The 22,360-nt window shown below is 36.0% G+C and overlaps 4 protein-coding genes across 5 annotated transcripts; 2 read left to right on the top strand and 2 right to left on the bottom strand.

Moving 5' to 3' along the window:
- Positions 1-2,019: 2,019 nt before the first annotated feature.
- On the top strand, positions 2,020-2,726 carry LOC145054447 (uncharacterized). The gene is made up of 2 exons (XM_079002649.1): positions 2,020-2,194; positions 2,278-2,726. Exons 1-2 carry the CDS (start codon positions 2,020-2,022, stop codon positions 2,724-2,726), a joined length of 624 nt encoding a protein of 207 aa, XP_078858775.1.
- Positions 2,727-10,661: 7,935 nt separating this feature from the next.
- Positions 10,662-13,478, top strand: LOC145086942 (exocyst complex component EXO70A1-like). 2 transcript variants are annotated; one of them, XM_079024816.1, is made up of 2 exons: positions 10,662-12,866; positions 13,304-13,478. In XM_079024816.1, exon 1 carries the CDS (start codon positions 10,847-10,849, stop codon positions 12,725-12,727), a length of 1,881 nt encoding a protein of 626 aa, XP_078880942.1. In that variant the 5' UTR covers positions 10,662-10,846; the 3' UTR covers positions 12,728-12,866; positions 13,304-13,478. The 2 variants fall into 2 exon arrangements, with proteins under 2 accessions (XP_078880942.1, XP_078880939.1); XM_079024813.1 differs by having other exon boundaries at positions 10,662-12,872.
- Positions 13,479-14,842: 1,364 nt separating this feature from the next.
- On the bottom strand, positions 14,843-17,559 carry LOC145086934 (Lung seven transmembrane receptor family protein). The gene is made up of 5 exons (XM_079024799.1): positions 17,231-17,559; positions 15,676-16,594; positions 15,497-15,592; positions 15,271-15,407; positions 14,843-15,181 (listed from the first exon to the last, which is right to left on the bottom strand). The coding sequence occupies exons 1-5, from the start codon at positions 17,437-17,439 to the stop codon at positions 15,028-15,030; spliced, it is 1,515 nt and encodes a 504-aa protein (XP_078880925.1). The 5' UTR covers positions 17,440-17,559; the 3' UTR covers positions 14,843-15,027.
- A 2,793-nt stretch (positions 17,560-20,352) lies between these two features.
- LOC145086929 (sm-like protein LSM1B) lies at positions 20,353-22,152 on the bottom strand. Its single transcript, XM_079024785.1, has 5 exons — positions 21,725-22,152; positions 21,377-21,445; positions 21,161-21,276; positions 20,977-21,039; positions 20,353-20,771 (listed from the first exon to the last, which is right to left on the bottom strand). The coding sequence occupies exons 1-5, from the start codon at positions 21,783-21,785 to the stop codon at positions 20,694-20,696; spliced, it is 387 nt and encodes a 128-aa protein (XP_078880911.1). The 5' UTR covers positions 21,786-22,152; the 3' UTR covers positions 20,353-20,693.
- Positions 22,153-22,360: the final 208 nt, after the last annotated feature.

Genomic DNA, 22,360 nt, shown 5'->3' with positions numbered 1-22,360 from the left:
ACCCTAGTTTATAGTGTTTTGAGCCTAGATCTCCTTAGCTACACGTAAAGTTTGCCACTTTACATAAGGAATAGACTTTAGAAGAGTGGATCTACAGTTTGGAGTCCATGCATGACTCAAAAGTCCTCTGCATGTATGTAGATCTGAATGGACTCGGCGAGTCCTTCGAGCGGACTCGGCGAGTAGCATGAAGATGAGAAGGAACTCGACGAGTGGGATGAACAACTCGTCGAGTCGGATGAAGTTGGGCATGAACTCGGCGAGTTGGAAGAACAACTCGACGAGTTGGTTGAAGATTGCCTTAGGCTTGGCGAGTCTATTCGTGGACTCGGCGAGTCAGGTCGCGAAACCCCAAACCCTTCAAGTTGAGACTCGAATCAGTGAGTCAGGTGGAGACTCAGCGAGTTGGACAGGACAGGACTCGAAAATCGTTGGACTCGGCGAGTCATGGACTGACTCGGCGAGTCGAGTCGCGAATAAAAGGACCTTAAGCATATGAACTCGGCGAGTCAGTAGGTGGACTCGGCGAGTAGGGTTGACCTGGAAGGTTGACTTTGACCAGAGTTGACTTAGTTGACTTTTAGAGGACTGCCAGACTAAGTGTCATATTGATATTGGTAGCTCGGAGAGCTGGAGGAGCAGCGGCTCAGGGGATTGTCGATTAGCAGCCAGAGGAATATCGACGGAGCTCAGCAGTTCAGGTGAGTTTTCTTCCAGTAGGAACGGTTCTAAGGCCACAATGCCGACCCGTTTAGCTAGCAGTAGTTTCCGGATTTTGATCCGATGCAGTAGTTAGTATGTTTGATGCCTTCGTGGCTCAAACAGGATTTATGTGTTATGTGTTCCGGGCTACGGCCCGATGCAGTATGCAGTATATGTGTGTTCATGCTAGTTGATATGCTTATGTTATGTTATGTTCAGTTAGTTCCGGACTTCGGTCCGATGCAGGGGGCAAGGCCCCAGTTAGTTCGAACTTCGGTCCGATGCAGGGGACAAGGTCCCAGTCAGTTTCCGGACTTCGGTCCGATGCAGGGGCAAGGCCCCAGTTAGTCCGGACTTTGGTCTGATGCAGGGGACAAGGTCCCAGTCAGTTTCCGGACTTCGGTCCGATGCAGGGGGCAAGGCCCCAGTTAGTCTGGACCTCGGTCCGATGCAGTGGGTAAGGCCTAGTATGTGCTTTATATGTTATTGTATGGTATGTGGTAGATTGGGGGAGATCACTAAGCTTCGTGCTTACGGTTTTCAGTTTTGGGTTTCAGGTACTCAGTTTTCAAAAGAGGAGCTCGGGAAGATTGCAGTGCACACACCATAGTCAGTTAGCCTGGGAATGTTTGGCTCTGATAATGAGATTATGTTTTGAATTAATACTCGAAAAATTATGTTATGACTTATGATGAAATTTATATAAATATGATTTTAGTAATGTTTTTAAAGAAATTTTTAGTCGTGATTTTTGGGTCGTTACAAACAGTTTGAATTGTGGAGGGACTATGCTCTTGAACTTCAAGCTATAAACCCATACACAACAGTCAAAATAGATGTGTGTCCTAATGGCAACCCTACATCCCCAACAAGGCAGTTTAGAAGGATTTATGTATGCTTGGGTCCACTGAAAAAAGGTTTCAAGGCATGTCTTAGAGACTTAGTAGGTTTGGATGGTGCCTTCATGAAAGGCCCATTCCCTGGTCAGGTTCTTACAGCAGTTCGTCTAGATTCCAACAATGGAATTTATCCCTTGGCCTATGCAATTGTTGAGTTTGAAAACACAACTAGCTGGAAGTGGTTTTTAGAAAACCTTGGGGATGACTTGGAGCTTGGGAGCAACTCAAACTATACTTTCATAAGTGACAGACAAAAGGTAATTTACAGTTCATCAATTGATCATTTAGATTGTGTTTTTTTACCAAGAAATTAATTCTAATTATTGTCTGTTGAGTCATGTAAGGATTACAAATTGTAGTTGATCAATTGTTTCCTAATGCTGAGCATAGGTATTGTATTAGACATATTCATGACAATATGAGAAAGAAGTGGGGGCAATTTGAGTACATAGACCATTTATGGAGGTGTGCATCAACAACCACTATTCCCGAGTTTGAGCATTTAATGAAGGAGTTTAGTGAGTATGATAAGGAGGCATGCCAATGGTTGAAGCAGATTCCTCCTGTACATTGGGCAAGGAGTCATTTCTCAGGTAATTGTATATGTTTGCATATGGTAATGATTATGTGTTTCAGTTATTTATCAACATTAATCGTATGTTATTGTAATGTGTAGGAAGAGTTGTTTCTGATGTGTTGATTTCAAACATGTGTGAAGTGTTTAATGGGAAGATAGAGAAAAGCAGGGAAAAACCTGTAATTTCATGTTTAGAGTTCATTAGGGAGTATCTAATGAAGAGGATATGCAACGTCATGAAGGAAATGAAGAAGGCTAAAGGTCCATTAACACCTACAACAACAGACATCCTAGATGCAAGGAAAAAAGGTGCTTCACAATATATTGCTAGGTGGAATGGGGCAAACAAGTATCAAGTCACTGGAGCATTGCAAGATCAGCATGTGGTGGATGTTAGGAACAAAACTTGCACTTGCATAAAGTGCGAATTAATGGGAATACCTTGCAGGCATGCAATTACAACTCTGAATGAAATGAGCAAAGACCCTGAGGCTGAGCTTGACATTTACAAGTGGGTACACAAGGTGTATTGGCTAGAGACATGGTGACAAGCTTATTCCTTTAAGTTGGAACCAATTAAAGGGAGACCCATGTGGCCTAAAAGTAATTTTCCAACAAAGTTAATCCCTCCTCCACATCGGACTCAGGTGGGAAGGCCTAAGAAAAGAAGAAGACAAAGTGAGGGTGAAAGGTTAAGCAAAAGGCAGAAGGCGAGTCAAGGTGATGAAGTCAATGAGATGCAAGGAGAACATTCCCAAGGGCCAACAAACGATGGAGTGCAGAAGCTATCAAGGAAACATATCAGTGTTACTTGTAGTAAATGCAAGAATAAGGGACACAACTCTAGGACCTGTAAAGGGCAAGGTGGGAATCAATCCAAGAAGTGATTTTGGTTGTTTGTTGTGGTGCAATGACTATTTAGTTGCTTGTTATTAAAAACTGTTTGTTTTTGAAAACTTTAGTTATGCTTTGATGATGTGGTTATGTATGGTGCACAGACACTTGTATGCTTAACTTGGTAATGGTTTTTGGTTCCACTCATGTGGTTAATGGAATGTGCATTTTGGTCAATTTATGACACGTATTTTGGTAATGTACTTTTGTTACATTTTGGTTCTATTTATGTGCTTATATTTGACAATTGATACACATTTTGAACACATTTTCACACTTGAATATCATTTATATCATTAACAACATTGGAATTCATTACAAACATGATGAAGTCAACTTACAACAAAATTATACCATTTTTACCCTGCATCACTTGATCAACAAAAACCCCCACATTTTTCTAACCCTATCCCTTACATAGACCAAATACTAAAGATAACAATCACAAACATAAACCAGCTTGCACATAAATACATCTTCAGCTTGAAACCTTCATCCTTCAATGTGTCACACCTTGCCTCTAACATGTTGTTCCTGCTCAAAAGTCTATTGCACTGTTCCTGTAACATGTTGATACTTCTTACCAGCCCATTACATCTTTCCTCCAACGTATTTATGTTTCTTAGAAGACCAGGTATGATGGTTTTACTCCTAGCACACATAGGCGGGTCAACCTACCCGGTAAACCCACAAACAAAATCCTTAGTAGGGCAAGCATAAAACCTCCTTCCGGGATTTAGTGGTGTCCAAGACGTTTTCACCAAAGCGAGCTTTCCATAAAAACAAACCACCATTGTTCGATTGCAAGTCAGGAAGGAGAAATGGAAGAAAATAGCCGTTGGGGAAGAGCATTTAAGAACGTTGGGGAAGAAGATTCGTTGGGGAAGAAGCTAGAAAAAGAAAACGATATATTAAGGATGTTTTATTTTTCTATATGCAAAAATGGTCCCTATAAGTAAAAAGACAGAAATACCCTCACGTGCAAGGCACATGAGGGGGTTAACGGATTCTTTTTAATGGGTGTTAAGTACAGGGACCATTCTCATAAACAAACAAGTCCAAAAGGACCACAAAACCAAAAAACTCGTGGTTTGGACCAAAACCCCAAAAAATTGCATACCACAGGGACCATTTTTGCAATTAAGTCATATACATATATATATATATATATATATATATATATATATATATATATATATATATATATATATATATATATATATATATATATATATATATAGATGGGGATAAGGAATATACATTACAACCCCACCTAAGCTTAGGTACTAAACCTCTAAAATATGTCATTTTAAGTTGGAAAATATACCCGGTTTGGTTTCACTTGGTAAATATACCATCCTCGAGAACATTTCTTTCTTTCATTATCGTTTTACCATTTCTGTTTTCTTTCCTCCATTATCGTTTATTACTTCACCCAAGTGAACATTACTTTTTTCCACGGTCACGAAGGGCAAATATAATCAATATTCTTGCTTCCTTATCTAAACCTTAAACCCTGAACACCAAACCCTAAACCTAAACCCTAAATCCTATACCTAAACCCTAAACCTAAACCCTAAACCCTAAATCCTAAACGTAAACCCTAAACCCTAAACCCTATTGTATCGATCTTGAATTTACATCTTCAAGTATTAATCGTGAATTCACTAACCGTAATCTTTATATAGTAAAACAATGTATATTTCCTTTTCCATATATATATATATATATATATATATATATATATATATATATATATATATATATTGAAATTTTGAAACAAGCACATGTGTTTTTAATAATATTATATTGATTGAAAAAACACAAGAGTATATAAGCATGTGCTCCCACTATCTAATTAATATATACGCATAGTCGTTATGGCTCTATTAAAAATACGACAAAGAAAACACGAGATTCCACTGGTAGACAATAATAATTCAAAGAAAGCTTTTTAGCTTCTCGATAAATTTATGAGATTGCCATAGAGTGGATTTATTCTAGAAGGGTGTATATTCTTAAATTTATCATCGCAAGTTAGTTCATTATAATAAAATAAGTCATTTAAGTATAAATTTAGAACCGACAAAAAATAGAAACAAAAAAAAAACTATGTAATTAAGTTTTTTTTTTTTTTTTTTTTTTTTTTTTTAACCAGCAAATCTGATCTACTACTAAGCTACACTTATGTCCACAAAGGGACTTGAACCCTGGACCTCAAAGAAGGAGGCACCACCTAATACCACTAGGCTACAAGCCCTTTGGTTGAAACAGCTTAAGTAATGACAACATTTTACCTTGCATTCGAAAAAGGTCAATCTACACCTAAAATGGTAAGAAATGGAAACCACTAAGATCAACGATATAATGTTTAGCAAAATTGTCTTAAAAACTGTGATTTTTTAGAAACCACGGGGACCATTTCTGGATTTTTTTTCTAAAACTAATTACAGGTTAGCATGTTTATTTAACCAACCAAAATAGACATACAAAATTAAATTAAATGAAAAATTATGAAATCTGTTTTATTGTAGTTAGTGGAATACAACTTCATGTATAGTTTATTGTAAAAAGTTATATTATCTTTAAGGGATCCATATGATTAATATATGAGTTATTTATAGAACTCGATACAAATTAAAACGAACAAAAAATGTTGAGAACCCCACTAACATAAATATTTTAGTCCAAAATTGTTCATCTACCGATTTCAAAAGGAACTTTGCTATCTTTTCCAGCGTCACATGACATTCCGTCATTGTTTGTAGCCTTTTGAAATTTTGGTATGCTTTCGGCCTCACAACTTATTAGTCTTTCGTTTTCTTTAATAAGTGGGTGGCGTCGTGTAAAATCCATGTTTCCTCCTACCTCTTAATCTGATTTGGGTATATCAAAATCGAGTCTTTAATGCTTTTAATCATGGTTTGTTTGATGCATTGAATGTATGCTTCAGATAACAACGGTGGGTAGAATGATATGTTTGTTTCGAAATGCTTTTCATAAGCAAATTATATCATGAATGCTAATGAGTTGTTAACGTCTTAATGAGATATTATTAAATCAATCAAATTGAGAATTATATGCAAATATTTATGTTGAGAGATGTTTAAATATATTTTATTTTTATAAATGTTATTGTTATGGTTTTGTTTTTAAGATTCTTTTATTTTGAATACTATTTGTTCAGAAAAGTTTTCAAACAATCATATTTATTCCCCATTAGATCATATTAAATGTTAAGATGTTAATATTTTATCACAACATATGACAGATTTTATAAGTTTAGAGATTAACAATCATGCATATGCAAAAGAATTTCTTCCCCTAAACCTTGATATCGCCACTACAAAACAAAATGCTGCATTGACATATTTGTAACAATAATGGAAGGATCTTCTCTTTTTTAGGCATCCACGTTTTATTTCATGTGATGATGTGATCCTTTTATGTTCACACTCTTATGTTTTTTCTTGGCAATTGCCTTTCATTATCCAAATATTGGAATTTTGTCCAAAATATGAGAATGGAAACAAAAAAAAGCTCAAAGTTATTCTAGATTTATTTCATTTAAAACAGCTGTACTCACCTAGAAAACCAAAAGTACGTCAACCTAGGGGTGTTGAAAAATTCCAAAATCGAATAGGTTGAGATTTGGGTTACTTGGTTCGGACTATTTAGTTTTAGTGTAATTTGATCCGGTTAATTGAATAAAGATGACCGTATTTAGTCTAGTTTTGGTTAAAGTTTCATAATTTTAGATAAACCGAATGACTAGAATATCCTATTAATTTTACTTTTATTTTTATAGATGACGGTATCTAGTCTAGTTTTGCGTCTTTGCCTGTGTTTTTTTCGGTTCTGTTTTAGGGTTTTTTGTTTGGTTTCGGTTTCAAGTTTTTTCAGTCAACGAATATGTGATTAACACTAAAATAATACATTAAGATTTACCAAATATGATGCATTAAAATTTAATAAAAATAGAAATAAAGAAGTCGGGTAATCTGTAATCAACACAAAAATAATATATATAAACTTTGGCTTTCGATCATTTTTTTAGACCGATCTTGGGTTGGTCTCGTACCAATCTTGGGTTGGTCTAGGATTGATCAGGTTTTTTCATCCGGTATTTTTGAGACCAATCTTGAAAAAACCTTCTTAAGACTAAAGGAAAATTCTTATATTCCTAATTTTATATATTAAGTCTGTTATTTATATATTAAATAAATAACAAACACTCATATATAGTTTTATAATAAGTCGAACTTGTACCAATGGGAAAACCCTTCTATTATTCTCTTTATCGATTAACTTGTTTTAATTTGCATTAAGTAAAAGAAACATTCTTTAACTTTATCGATCAACTTATTCTATATCCATCAAGTAAAAGAAATAGTGATATATAGCTTAATACTGGGTCAATTATACCGATTGTTTCCTCGTTCATGTGTTAAAACGCACGTTTAGTCTCTATTTTAAAAATTAACTCGGACCGTTACTCATTTGGTTAAGTGGTGCACACTTCATCCCTCGTTAGTTTAAATTTACAAGTTTCATCCCTTACGATACATAAAGTGACTATTATTCAATTTTGTATTTCTTTTGCATTTAATTTAATCTTATAATTATTATTATTAATTTAAAAATAAAAGAAAAAATATAACCCCCCCCCCCCTTCATACCTAACCACCGACCACCATTTCCGGACAACCACCACCGAAGCACACCACCTACCCACCTACATCTCTCAAACACCATACTTCCATTGCCACCTTCCCACTCACACCCTTATTCCACAATTCTTCCTCAATCAAAGACCTTATACAACCTTAAAACCCACCATCAACTTCCTACCTCCTCATTTGCTAAGTTACATCACCATAAGAGCACCCTTGTCGCATCCTTGTTCACCGTCACAAATTGCAACCAACACCTACTTTAAACCTTACCTTCAAAACCGGAAAAACCACCTTTCATACAACCTGCACCCTTCAAACATCATCTGAATATTCCTTTTTTTCTCTTCTGCAGTGCTGCCATCGATCTCTGGGTTCACATGTGCACTGCAAACGATCTCTTTCGGCTAGGTTTCGTCATACGTGTGCCACCATCGACATTGGATAGGGTTTCGATAGATCAATCTCTGTTACCGACACCATGGACGTTAGCTAGGGTTTCGTCACATATTTCATCGATCTCCTAGGGTTTCAGATCAAAGCTCCGTCGCCACCTATATGCTTCTATAGCTACACCTCCTCTTTCTTGGATGTCGGAGGTTTCAATGAGTTGCAGATCGAAGATTCACACCAAAGGCTATGGATCTGTGTTCATCAACAATTCAGTGTTTATTTGCAAATCAGTGTTCTAGGTTTTTTTTTTTCAGACAGGAAAACTTAAATTGTTGACCTTTTTAAATACTGTGATTGTGGATATGGGAATGTCGGAGAAGCTGGTGGTTGGCGGAGGTGTTGGGTGGTGTTTTGCGGAGGTATTGGGTGGTGATTGTCGGATGGGTTCCCAAGCATAATATAAGGACCAACTGATTTTCTAGAATTATAATTAATAAAAAATGATAAAGATAAATTATAACCCTGAAAAATAAAAAAGAAAATGACAATATAGTCATTTTATGTATGCGAGGGACCTAACGTGCACCTTTTAACCAAACGAAGGACAGTTCGAGTTAATTTTTGAAAATAAGGATACGTTTTTACATATACAATGAATGATTGGTCTTTATGAATTCTTTTTCTATATAAGCAACCATGTTCTTGAGTAATATACAATGAATGATTGGTCTTTATGAATTCTTTTTCTATATAAGCAACCATGTTTTTGAGTACTATTCCAAGCCCTTCCAACATATCTAGAGCATGAACTAATAGCTTCCCCTTTTGTAAAAAGCAAGAGGAGACTCTTTTGAAAACTCTTGTAGCCCACATATAAGTTGACCATCAACTACATTTAAAAAAACATATACATTTCTTGATTTGTACAATATTTTGAGAAATTAACATTTATTTACATGTGTCTAGTATTGAAAATAAGATCATAGAAACCACCGATTTATAGCCACTCTTTTGCTGGAATTTTAGCATCTACACGATGTACACCCTAGACTTCGTTGGTCTCCATTTGTTTTGGTTGTCACCTTTATTTAATAAATTATCGAGAGGTAAAAGGCCCAATTTAATCTTCAATAGCAAAGAGACTTAAACCCCATTTCTATGCAGGGCATCAAAAATATAAAATAGTATTTTTTTTAGACTGATTTATACAAATAACTAGTATTCTATTTCTAAATCCACACATTTCGTCCAAAGGGATTTATACTAATATCTACTACTCTATTCCTAAATCCATACATTTCATCCAAAAGGGGACATGAACCCATAATCTTTTAGTGATGTACACTTATTTGTTAGGTTTTGATACTATTACACTATAGCCGTGTTTAGTATTACAACATCAAATATGTAAGAAATAAGAAGTAAGAAAAAACGTTATAAGTGGTAAATGGATCTTATGTTTAATACTTTTATGGACTCTGACCAACATATATAGATACCTTCTCATACAACCTTTTTTTTTTACCTTTATTTGTCCATCCACCTTATCATCACGTGCGATGATTGTGCATGTAAGGTTACAAGTCATTGTTACATCTATTTGAATAAAGATAAAAATGACATATAATGACGACCACCTATCAAAAAATTTGTTCGTGTGAGAAATAAAAGTTCTAAGGTGTCTAATATGTCACTAAATATCATTTTTATGTTTGAATATCATCATTGTGACCTACAATGGCATGTAACTAATCACTCGTCCTATGTGACGTCTTCATGGTATTCATGATGGATATGAAGAAACCAATATTCACCTTGAAACCCTTTGAAAACTTGGAACGAATCCTTTTAAAATCGAACCCAAAAACCCTTTGAAAATTTTATAAAATCAACACCAAAAACATGAATTGTGGGTTGAATAATTCAAGAACAAGGTTTCATTGAAGAATATATAAACGATAATAAATTCATCCATCATATTGAAAAGAAAACCCCACTTTTATCATCAAAAAGCAAAACAAAGAAAAGAAGGTGAATACTATTTACCCACGGAGATGAAGAAGAAAAAGAACATGGATACCAATACCCATTTTGTATCTAATAATTAAAATAATGTACAAATAAAAGCTAAGTTTGAATTTAGATTTTATTAAGAAATCCATGTACTTTGCCATTCACAACTTAATGAAATTTGCCACGCAGAATTTGAAAAATTCAAGATAAGTAACATGTAGACATTAAAACCGGTTAAACATGTCTATGATAAGTTGATAACATTAAAACGAAACCTGATAAATATGTGAGACATTATTAGAACTTTAAGGTTGGAAAAACAAATTTATAATAATCGATTACAAATTTACAGTTATATTTCCTTTTAGAGCATATATATGATTTTAAGAAATAATAATTAAAGTGATAATTGGTAATGGTAACCCTAATTTTGTGATTTTGAGAGTGAATGAATAAAAAATAAAAAACCAAAGTAGATGTGAACATATACCAAGACTTTGTTGTTGATTGAAAAAGTTCTCCGGTCTATTCAATTCTGTCTTCTTCAGGACACGCCTCACCACAACACAAAACAACACAACACTGCACAAATCAATCAAGATAAAAAACCATACAGATTCTTCATGCAAAGATCCAACCCTTTTATCTCTTCCACAAAACTTTGAGTCTTTCTTTCCCCTTTGATATACCTGTTCATGGAGTCGCCGGAGAACGACCGGATACCTCTTGAACAAGCCGAGCAGATCGTCCTCCGGTGGGACTCCACGGTCTCGGAGGAGGCAAGGGCCCGTATGATCTTCGAAAGCGATCGTCCAGAGATCGACCAGTACTTGCAGGCTGTCGATGAAATCCAACGCTCCATGGAGTCAACGACCTTGTCCGATGACGACGGAGCCGACGAAGAGTCAAAGAAAGTCAACACCACCATCCAGATTGCCATGGCTCGTCTCGAGGATGAGTTCCGTAACATACTCATATCTCACGCTACCCCGATTGAAACCGAATCACTCACAGAATCGATCTCTTCCAATCATTTAACTCCCAGAACCAGCAGTTCCTTCAGTGAATTTCATGAAAATGACGACTACAGCAACAGAGGGGAAGAGGACGGCAGTTCCAGAAACGGATCTTCTTCGTTTTTGGAACGGGGAGAGAGCAGTACCACAATCGCGAGCTACAGATCCATGAGTAGTATTCGCGAGATCGATCTCATACCATCCGATAGCATATACGATCTCCGTTGCATCGCTGACCGTATGATCGCCGCCGGATACTTCCGTGAGTGCGTTCAGGTCTACGGCAGCGTACGCAAGTCCGCGGTTGATGCTAGCTTCAAGAAGCTCGGCGTTGAAAAATTGAGCATCGGCGATATCCAACGCCTCGAATGGGAGGCCTTGAACTCTAAGATCGGTAAATGGATTCGAGCCGCGAAAGTTTGCATTAGGGTTTTATTCGCCAGTGAGAAGAGACTCTGCCAGCAAATCTTCGAGGATTTAGGAACAGCGGCCGATGATGCGTGTTTCATGGAAACGGTTAAAGGACCGGCGATCCAGCTCTTTAATTTCGCTGAAGCTATCAGTATTAGCCGGAGATCGCCGGAGAAACTGTTCAAGATCTTGGATTTACACGACGCCTGTATGGATTTATTGCCTGACATCGACGCCGTTTTTTTCTTCAAATCAGCCGAATCAATTAGGGTTCAGGCAACGGAGATACTCTCCCGGTTAGCGGAGGCTGCTAGAGGGATGCTATCGGAGTTCGAAAACGCAGTCCTTCGCGAACCTTCTCGAGTTCCAGTCCCCGGAGGGACGATTCATCCATTAACTAGGTATGTGATGAATTACATAAGCTTAATCTCAGACTACAAACAAACCCTAGGCGAATTAATAGTCTCCAAACCTGCAACCGGCTCCAGATACTCAGACGATTTAACCACTCCAGACATGGATTTCACCGACCACGAAGGTCAATCGCCATTAGCACTCCATCTAATCTGGATAATCGTGATTCTGCAATTCAACCTAGAAGGAAAATCCAAACACTACAAAGACAACTCCTTAGCTTTTCTCTTCATCATGAACAATGTCCATTACATCGTTCAGAAGATCAAAGGTTCACCGGAGCTAAGAGAGATGATCGGAGACAGTTATTTAAAAAAACTCACAGGTAAATTTCGTCAGGCTGCAACGCGATACCAAAGAGCAACATGGGTCGGGGTACTGTATTGCTTAAGAGACGAAGGTCTACACGTGAGTGGAAGCTTCTCATCTGGCGTTTCAAAGAGTGCATTACGAGAGAGATTTAAATCGTTCAACACCATGTTTGAAGAAGTACACAGAATGCAGGCGTTATGGTTAATCCCTGACACACAGCTTCGTGAGGAGTTACAGATTTCGATCTCAGAGAAATTGATTCCAGCTTACAGATCGTTTCTTGGAAGATTCAGGACTCATATTGAGAATGGGAGGCACCCTGAACAGTATATAAAGTACTCTGTTGAAGATCTTGAGACTGCTGTGTTGGATTTCTTTGAAGGTTATGCAGTTTCACAGCATTCGAGAAGAAGATCACAGTGATATTGTAGGACATTATTATTCTTTTATTTTTTGGTGGGGTGTTTCATTGACATTGATTGGTTCAGAAATCAGAATCAGATAAAGGAAAGAAGAAGAAGAAGAAGATGAAGCCTCCTGAGGAGTCAAGAACTCCTCCTCTGTAAGTGTAAGCATGTTGTTTGTTTTGTTTTGATTATATTTTTCCACTAGTTAAGATTTTTGTTTCATTCGTTTGTATGGAAATTTGTTATACATCATATGTTCATCTTACATTACATGAAATTGGAGTCTGTCAATGTGGTTTTTTTTCAATCAAGTCATGTATATAAATTGACTGAATCGGTAAAGATGTATGTCTCTATAACACCACTTTGAGATTTATCTCGATCATAAAGATGAGTCTGGCTGGTCAAAGTTGGGTTTTATACATGTTTTGACCATTCTCATTATGTCTTGGTTTGACCATGACTTTTGCATATTATGTAGTTTTCTTGTTATCATTCGGATGATTGTTAAGAGGAATGTGGTTTCGACTAAATTCCCCAATTTTCTTAGTGGGGAAAAGTTTGACTAAATCTATTTTGAATGTGTTCATAGATGGAGGCTGAAGAAGTTTTGGAAGAAAACCAGTCAACAAGCAAATATTATTTTTCATTCGAAACTTGGCTTTATTTTATTTTGTATTTTAATTAGTTTTTTCCTTGTTTAAATCTAAATATTTTGTAGGTGTTAATTTTGATCCGTTTGTTTATAATGAGTCGTTTTTTTTAAATCCCAAACGATTCAAATTGATAAAAACTTGAAATACGTCGAAATGGACTGAAACTCTCACAAATGTGTTTATAGTTATACTTAAAACATTAAATCATTAATAATATATAGGATTTATTTAAAAAAAATGTTATTCGCTTAAATGACATCGGATCCTCTTCCACACCATCGATTTCCACTGGATACCATGTTACTTGAATGATAATGCACCGAGACTGACAACAAACATCATAGCCGTATATGGATACACATAACAAACAATATCTAAGTAACTGTTATCTCGTCAACAATGTCAATCGTCTGATATTTGTAGAATAACTTGATCTGATTGTCCACCACACGTAATTTTCTAAACACCAAACTAATGATCCCCATATTGGTTATACACACATGTAAATTTAAGGTGCAATTATTGTTAATATCCGTTGGTATATAATCTCAAATGATAATCATATTCTTTCACATCCATCGACTACAAAAAAGTACTTTAATACTATTATTTTGTAAATTCATGACTAGTTCAAATATATAAGAAGATAAAGATGATAAGAGTAGTAGATTGAGAGAGAAAAAAAAAAAACCCCTTAAATGCTACTCTTCTATTTATTAAGAATATTTGATCAGTGAAACAACCATGTGAAATTAGAGATATTGTGAACCAATTTGTGTAGTGAAAGGAATAATTTGGATTTTTAAGAAATTATTACTGCATGGGAAGAAGGTTGAATGAGTCCAATTAAATTGACATCATTAGTGCATGGGATGAAGGAAGTAATAAAACCTTGCAAACAAAAGTTGTCAGACAGCTATTTTCAGAAAAAGTAATAACGTGAGGTTAGCGAGGTGAACTTTGCTATCTTCATGGTCATTTTCTTAAATTTTGGAAAAATATCGGTCTTCTTGAAATATATCACCCCAATTTATACTCATTTTAGTGAATAACTCTTCAAGAAAAACCATAAAAAATATAAAATCTATCCACCTGTTCTGATATGCATTTAGAAGCATCCAAATTAAGTCTTTACCTAACCTATTCAAGTAGTCCATTTAGTCACCTCAATAATGTATTCTAATTTAAATAAATAGTTCTTTTTCATGTATTTAATAGCTCTTTTTGTTTGAAACCAGCACAACATTTACGAGAGGTGGGGCTTATTGTCGGTTATAATGGAGAATAAGCAGTTAAGTACAATGAAAGTAAAATAGTTTTCTGCTTACTAACGGGTTTAGTGGGAAATGATTATAATGTAGATCACTGAAACTTCCATTTTATCTACATCTTTGTTTGTTTTATAATACACAACATCCCATCTGACAATTTGTGGGTAATTTCTTATGTAAAGCCCCTCCTTTTGGGGTATTAAATTTCAAAATCAATTATATATTAAAAAAAAGAGTACTAAAATCCTCGTGCAATATACAGTAACTATTAGTAAAAATTCTATAATATTTAGCAAAAAGAAATTTAAGAGTTACTTAATAAGCATACAAAGACCAAAAGATACAAGAAAATGCTCTCACCTCACCTAAACCCATTCATATCTTCATAATTACTCAGTTTTATCTTCTTCCAAATCTCCATCTTCACTCTGAAGCACAGATCTCATTTCACTTACTTCTTTTGTAGCAACAGGAGATGGTTTTATAAGCATCAAACTATCCTCCTTATCAAATTCCTCACTTCCATCATCAGAATACGCATACCTATCCAACAAAAACAAAATATATTAAAAACATTTTAAACACCCGAAATATATTTTATAAAAGAGAGTCATATATTTTAATTTTTTTACCGCATAGAGTTCTGAGATGGTGCCCAAAGAGCACAAATGACACACAGAAGAGAGAAAGACAGAACATGCCAGAAAGCAGGAATGATCCAAGCATTTTGCCATTGCTCATTGTATATATCAGTCGACTTAAAATAAAGCTGCAACAAACAAAGCAAATTCCCACATTTGTCAAAAACTTCCACTTTTTCTAGATTAAGTTCTTAACCCATTAAGCACATTAAGTTACCTCATAGCATATCCACCCTACAGACACAATAACAGCTACAGCCAATGCGTTTGTAAATTTCCTGTATATATCTAGTTTCCCCATCATTCTTTTAGCCTGTCATATCATATTATCATATATAAGTTATCAATCAATCAATCAATCCCTGATAGATTATCAAAAAGAAAAAAATCACATACCTGGAGTTTATTCAGAGTTGAAGAAAGGGAGGTGAAAATCCATAAAACAAAAAAAGCATCCAAAACAGCAACAGGAAGAGATAAAAACAACATGGCTTTTCCTGAAAGATCACTAACAGCACCAACATGTTCCACCAATTCAAGAACTTCAGAAGCAACAAAAAAAGTAGCTCCAAGCATTACAACTTTTGAAGTAAGCCCACCAAGGGTAGGTCTAACAACACCATACCCCATGGAAACAGTAAGAATGATCAACCGTGAAACAGTCCGCTTAACAGTGCCAAAAGTTACTGCCCATATAGTAATCCCAGTTGGCCGGACCCCACTCTCGTTAAACTCCGCATAATCAAAATACCATAATGCCATTTCAAACATACCCAGAGTTATAACTAATGTTATACAGTTTTGTAACTGAAGAACCTCCTTCCAGAATCTTGCATATTGAGAGAACCAGAAGATTCCCAGGAGTAAAAATGCAAGAGACATGAACCCGTAAAAGTTCAAAAGTGGGGCCATTCTTCCTGGAAGGTAACCAGAGGGGTTTTTCCATATGGTTTTACCTTGTACAACCATGTCACTGAGTTGTGGTTCACAGTGCATAAAGTATAGATTATACATTCCTGTTCTTGTGATTTGTACAGATCTTGGTTGCATGATGAAACTTTTGTCAGTGGAATCAAATGGGACATAGAACACTTCGGGCCAACCGGGGTTTGTGGTTGAAAGGCGATGAATGACTTCTCCTTCCTTACATGCGCCTAGTTTTGCTAGATCTGATGTGCAGCAGATAGCTCTTTGGCCTCCATATGCAGATCCACCAATGGTTTCGCGATCATCTACTTCAAAAAGAATGGCGTAGATGAAGCCTGTGCTAATGTTTGCAGCCTCTTCAGTTCTTTGAAATGTGATCTTTTCAAAACTACATCCAGAGAAGAATTGGGTTAGATTTATAATAGATGAATGACCATAATTGTTATTAGGTTGGTATTAACATTCTAATGATACTTGTTGGCTAATATGTCATACTCATCACTTTTAGGTAACATAACTATACAGATCACAATAACATGAACAAGAGCTAAAATGTCAGGTGAAACACGAACCATTCTTATGAAGCAAATAGAGAGTCTAAGGAAAACATAAAAACTTAACCAGTAAGCTTGGATCTAACCTATAGCTTTTGATTTAGCATATCTCAACTCAGTTCAAGTAAAAAGCTTATTGTTGTTGGAGGATCCAAGTTACTATCTATGAGAATCACCAGAATTTGGCATGAATGTTGCTCTTAGAGGCCAAATCATTATAAAAGTATTGATGTGCTTCACTTAAGCTTCTAATTAGCCGCGACAAGGACATAGTTGCTTCTAACGATGCAGCTTATTCAAAACATTTGGCGACTGAAATGGACTTCTCATTTTCAAATTTATATTGAATCAGCTAACATATGATAGTAGTTGAATTTAACCGCATCAGTTATTCAATTCATTTCACGAAACATCAACAAAAATGCTAGCAAAAGAGGTAGAGTACTTCTCAGCTCATGGATTGGAATTACCGTATATACGCATCGCCATTGGAAGATGCGGAAGATTCGTTGAGGTTAGGATGAGAGTAATAGATTCCCTCACTTCCTCCATGGACTACAAATGCATTTCCCTTTCTGGAGAACTTTTCTCCAGCGTAACTATGCACCGAAGCCTGAATGCATAAAACCCTAACAAGCAGTAGCAACGATATTGCCGTCAAGGAATCCAGCAACGGCATTGCTTCTTCTGTTGAAGGAATTCAGATCTAAGGAAGGAGAAAAACACGCAGATCTGTGTTATGGAGGTGTGTACTGGGGTGTGAGTGATAGATCTCCAGTTGAATACCTCAAAAGTCCCGATGAGGAATTTTTTAAGTGGTGAACCATGGTTAAGTTGTAGTTGACTCATGGTGTTAGGGAGCTCTTGTATTCTGTGTCACGGCTCTCAATAGTCTTGCACCGACTGTGCCCATTAATGAGGTCGTATTTCCTGATTTTGTACGTATTTGGCTGTAGGGCCACATTTCCGTAAAATAAGTAGGATTGTTGCTTGCCAAGATGGACGTGGAGCACACCGCATCCCGCATGTGCCGAGCTCGGCAGTCGGTTCCCCAATGCCGAGATGGGCTCTCTCTTCTCCCTTCTCTTATTCCATTGTCATTGTACATAATCCCTTTCTTCTCCAGGTAAATACGAGTTTGACAACATTTTGATTAAGTGGATCATAGTGAACTCGGCACCACTTCTGTGAACTTTCATTATCGCTTTTGTGGTTCGATCAATATTTAAGGGGATATTAAAATGACCAACTATATTCAAGAAAAATTATTTCAGAACCAAATTGGGCCCGGTTACTGAAAAAATTGAGTGGCCCCTTCTACTTAAAGAAATTATGGAATATGGTAACCACCATTTTTCGGAACAAGAGTTCGGGCCCTTTGAACTTGGAAGAAAATGACAGTAGACGTTGAAGATATTGTGGTTTTACAGACATATTCTCGTTTACTTTAGAGCATACGGTATGGGCAACGAGAAGTTGTATTTTTGCTGATGTGGCATCGTCATAATACCATGAACACCATTTTCCCTTGGTGTTATGACATATCTTGTTGGCGTTATGACATATTGAAATGAAAACATTGATTGGGCTGCACATTTCTTTTCTCTCTATTTTTCTCCTATTAACCTCCTCATAACACCATGAACACCATTTCCCCCTTGGTGTTATAAGTTGTTATAACATCACTTCAATGGGCCCATACCTAATGCTCTTACTTATTTCTTTCATGATTCTAGATACTATGAAATGTGTAAACCTAGTCCGTAATACAATGAACTAGTAATGTTTCCTTTTTTCGAATAAGAAAACATAGAATGCTATTGCGGGTCATTACATAACATGATATGTCTTAGGGAACCAGTAATCTGGTGTCCAAACTTCTTTGTTGTTTCCATTACACCTACATTTCGACATGTCCAGTATAGGTATCTCATGTCTGAAATGTGATAAGAATTCTAAAATACGACGAATTGTCCGAAAAACATCAAACCGTCCAGAATGGTGTACTCTGAAATGTTGGTACAAAATACACAAGTTCAATTAAACTAACTTTGAAATTTTTATATTCAAGCATGACAATGTGTATGTCGCTTGTCTGACTGTTTCATGTAAACCTAAACTTGATGTGATTATTTTTGCGAAGTAACAACCTTGCCTGACTTGTGAAGCGTTTTACCGACAATCATGCTTTGGGAGGTGGTTAGATATTCTTGGCGGTCTGGATATGTTCTTCCAGCTAGTCAAGTACGAGCTCTAATCTGGAAAGAGATTCCAATTTAGTGATTATTTTGTAGGCTACTTTGTCCAAAAACAAATGTTTCCTTTAGTTAAAAGGAGTGACTCGGTGTAGTTGCAACATGCAGATGACGTATTTGGAAAATCACTTGATAAGTTATCGGATGGGGATGCAAACAGAGTGTGTTTGATGTTCGTGTTAGAAAGAGGGTTTAACAGTTGGTACCATCGGCAGTCCGTGAAGGAGAAGTTCCTTGCACTCATATTAGATCTTCAAGAGTTCGACATTTATCAAATCTTTTAGCATTTTCACTTTCTTTTTAATTGGCATTTCCTATTTTTTTGATGTAATTAAAAGATATGGTTTGATGCCATAGGTACCCATGGGGCAGGGTTGTTTGAGATGTTTTGTACAAATGTACAATAATATGGCACCCATGGAGTACAGTTGTTTGGGATATATATTGTATAAATATACAATAAAATGTTGTCAGCATTTACCAAACTGGATGAGCATATTCATTCCGTCCAAGTAAAAGAAGAAAACAGCTACGAAACTAATGTACGTCATACAAAGGTTTATATATGTTTTCAAGGTAATATCAATTATTTTGAGATATTTTTAGCATGGTTTGTTTCCGAATAGTGATCTAAAAATATTTTGAATTGGAGAAGTCCAAACATCATAATAAATAAGTGGAAACGGAAAAGATGCAACCGAATTAGATAAGTTAAATGGTAATCTAATATATTTCACAAATTGACAAGTTTGGCACAATGTAGAAGACATAAGGTTTGTACAAATGTTGAAAAACTTGTTTTGTTGACCAGGTTGAGCGAGATGATGGTGCCAAAGAGATGAAATGAGCAAAACAAGAGTTTGAGGAGATAGATGTGTGATTGAGTAGAGGTCACCCAAGCTATCACATCACTTTGATGAGTCAGATAAATCTACAAAGAAGACTAATTTTTTATGATGTTAGAAGTAATAAGAACATTATTGAGAGTGAGAGTATGATATGGATTGGTTTGGGAAAGGTTGGTATGATCGTGATACTTACATGATTTTTTTTACCTATCCTCAACTAATACAAAAAAAAAGAAATTTATCCAGATGAGTTGTGTCACCCAAATCCATATACCAACCATTATTTCATGGATCATTCACTGATATAATGTTGAACATTTGCAATAACGAAGTTGCTTGGTAAGTAGATGATTGGGTCGGATTGTTGAACCAAGCCCATGATGATTGGGTTGGAGGTTACCTAAACTGAATTGTTGGCTGATGTGGTAACTCATTTGAATGACTTGTCATAAACTTACACAAAAAAAAAAGATGGTAAAACTTTGATAATTGAGCTTACAACAAACATATATATGCACAATCGTCAAGAATTGCAGAATACCAGACAAAATGTACACATTGATGACAAAACCTAAGAAAGTATTCTTCCAAGATCTCCTACATTACATCTTTATCCAAATCCACCACACCACTTTCATTTCAAAATTCAAACCCACCCCACACCACAATGGGCAGTTAGTTAGTTACCTCATGAAAGGAAGGAAACCATGCAATTGAATATATTGATAAAAAAGATGAGATGATATGACTTATGAGACATCAGGAGCTTTGCTTTAATATTTGCAGAAGACATGCCACTGAGATTCAAAATCAATCATAAGCTTACTTAATTAGTCCATATCAAGAAACTCCATCCTTTTTCTCATTGAACCCTTCAGATCTGTAGCATCCCTTTCCACTTTCTGAGCCTGCACAATACAATGGGGTTACAACTTATAATTATGTTTTCAGTCAGGAATGCTCCATTCCATTCTATTCATCAACCAAAACAAACTTTTTTTTTTTTTTTTACTTCCGATGGAATCAACCATTCCATTCCAAACACCGCCTTAACATCATTACAACCAGAGCAACTTATGTGGAAAATGAACAGGGTTTGGTGAAAGCACTAACCCTTTTTATCTCAGCATCAGAAACTCGTGTCATATGAGGAGGGAGTTCTTCCTTCTCCAGATCCTAAGCATTCATGAGAAAAGAAACTGTATCAACATAACAAATATCTTGGAATAGAAAGATATATACAAAACAAAAGAACTTTATAAATGTAACATTCTTTTATAAAAATAAAACATCATACCAGCTCGCCAATCAAAACAACATTCTCTCCACGGATCACATAAAGACCTAGTGAGATATCACAATATAGATCACCAACAATTACTCGTTCACAAGCCCCTTCAAGAACAGCATTAGCTGCATTTTAATTTTGACCACACACGCTTTCTTAATAACATTATTTACCAAAATACTTTTACTAATGACCAAACTCAACAATAGTGAGAAATTATAGTACCAAATTGATCAAAAGACCGAAGTATCCCCAACAGCTTCCTACCATCTCTTAGCAATACCAGAAGTTTCTCTGTGGAAAAAAGTGTATGTTTAAGTTGACTACATAAAATTCAAATGAAACTACAACAAAGGGAATGTCTCAAAATAAAAGGAATTTCAGTTACCAAATCTACCCAAAAGACAAGCATACATTATATACACGATTAACTGTTGCAGGAATGACATCTATTGAAAATATGAAATCTACAATGCAAATGCCACTGAAAATTGACAAACCAACAACTCGAAAAAAAATAAAAATCAAAACTTTGAAAATTTAAGAAGAAATGGAAAAGGGTATGCAACATACTGTCAAGATAGCTTGCAAGAGAAGTAGATAGATAGACATCTTCTGGACCTGCCCACGACATTGCACTCAAGGTTTTTCGGCTTCTGAAAAATCACCGAAAACTTCTTTGAAAGTGAAAAAAATCGCATTGGCAGCCCAAGGTCACTCTTTCGATCTCAATTCCAAGCCCTAACACTCTTATTTCCTACTATAAATTTCTGATTTTTATCAAAGGGAATTATACCACTAGTAGAATAAACGATCTACTAAATCGATACAAACCCTACAACTATCCCCAATTTTTGAATCCAAAAGGGCACTCTCTATATCAAAATACAGTAAAACAGATTGCTAGTTTTAATTCTTTTTTTTTTTCCCTTCAGATCTATCTATAAACCCTAATTAACAACCCCCAAATCTGAAAGGGGAGGTGATTTGATTTGACGTCCGTGTGCCAGTTTCATATTTTACCAATATACCTCTCGAAAAGCATATTTATTATTTGGCCATTCAAGATATCGTTGATAGTAAAACTGACCCTCTCTAGTCTCTGGTTAGTAGGGATGAGATTTAAAATCGGAAAATCGGATCGGAACCGAATCGGATTGGAACGGGAATCGTTAGAACCGAAATATACAAAACCGATTCCGGTTCAGG

The sequence above is a fragment of the Lactuca serriola genome, chromosome 1 (assembly GCF_051521515.1).
Source record: "Lactuca serriola cultivar US96UC23 chromosome 1, Lser_US96UC23_V15, whole genome shotgun sequence".
Classification (NCBI taxonomy): Eukaryota; Viridiplantae; Streptophyta; class Magnoliopsida; order Asterales; family Asteraceae; genus Lactuca; species Lactuca serriola.
The sequence above is the reverse complement of the archived record's forward strand: the minus strand, read 5'-3'. Positions and strand labels throughout refer to the sequence as shown.

Excerpts from the sequence above, each read along its gene's own strand:
- LOC145086942 (XM_079024816.1), top strand. The coding sequence starts at position 10,847 with ATGGAGTCGCCGGAGAACGACCGGATACCTCTTGAACAAGCCGAGCAG.
- LOC145086929 (XM_079024785.1), bottom strand. The coding sequence starts at position 21,785 with ATGTCGTGGGCAGGTCCAGAAGATGTCTATCTATCTACTTCTCTTGCA. Across the intron at positions 21,446-21,724 it reads TCTTGCAAGCTATCTTGACA|AGAAACTTCTGGTATTGCTA; the intron begins GTATGTTGCATA and ends TTTTTTCCACAG. Across the intron at positions 20,772-20,976 it reads CTGATGCTGAGATAAAAAGG|GCTCAGAAAGTGGAAAGGGA; the intron begins GTTAGTGCTTTC and ends TGTATTGTGCAG.
- LOC145054447 (XM_079002649.1), top strand. The coding sequence starts at position 2,020 with ATGAGAAAGAAGTGGGGGCAATTTGAGTACATAGACCATTTATGGAGG. Across the intron at positions 2,195-2,277 it reads GGCAAGGAGTCATTTCTCAG|GAAGAGTTGTTTCTGATGTG; the intron begins GTAATTGTATAT and ends TGTAATGTGTAG.
- LOC145086934 (XM_079024799.1), bottom strand. The coding sequence starts at position 17,439 with ATGCCGTTGCTGGATTCCTTGACGGCAATATCGTTGCTACTGCTTGTT. Across the intron at positions 16,595-17,230 it reads AATGGCGATGCGTATATACG|TTTTGAAAAGATCACATTTC; the intron begins GTAATTCCAATC and ends CTCTGGATGTAG. Across the intron at positions 15,182-15,270 it reads CCATCTCAGAACTCTATGCG|GTATGCGTATTCTGATGATG; the intron begins GTAAAAAAATTA and ends TTTGTTGGATAG.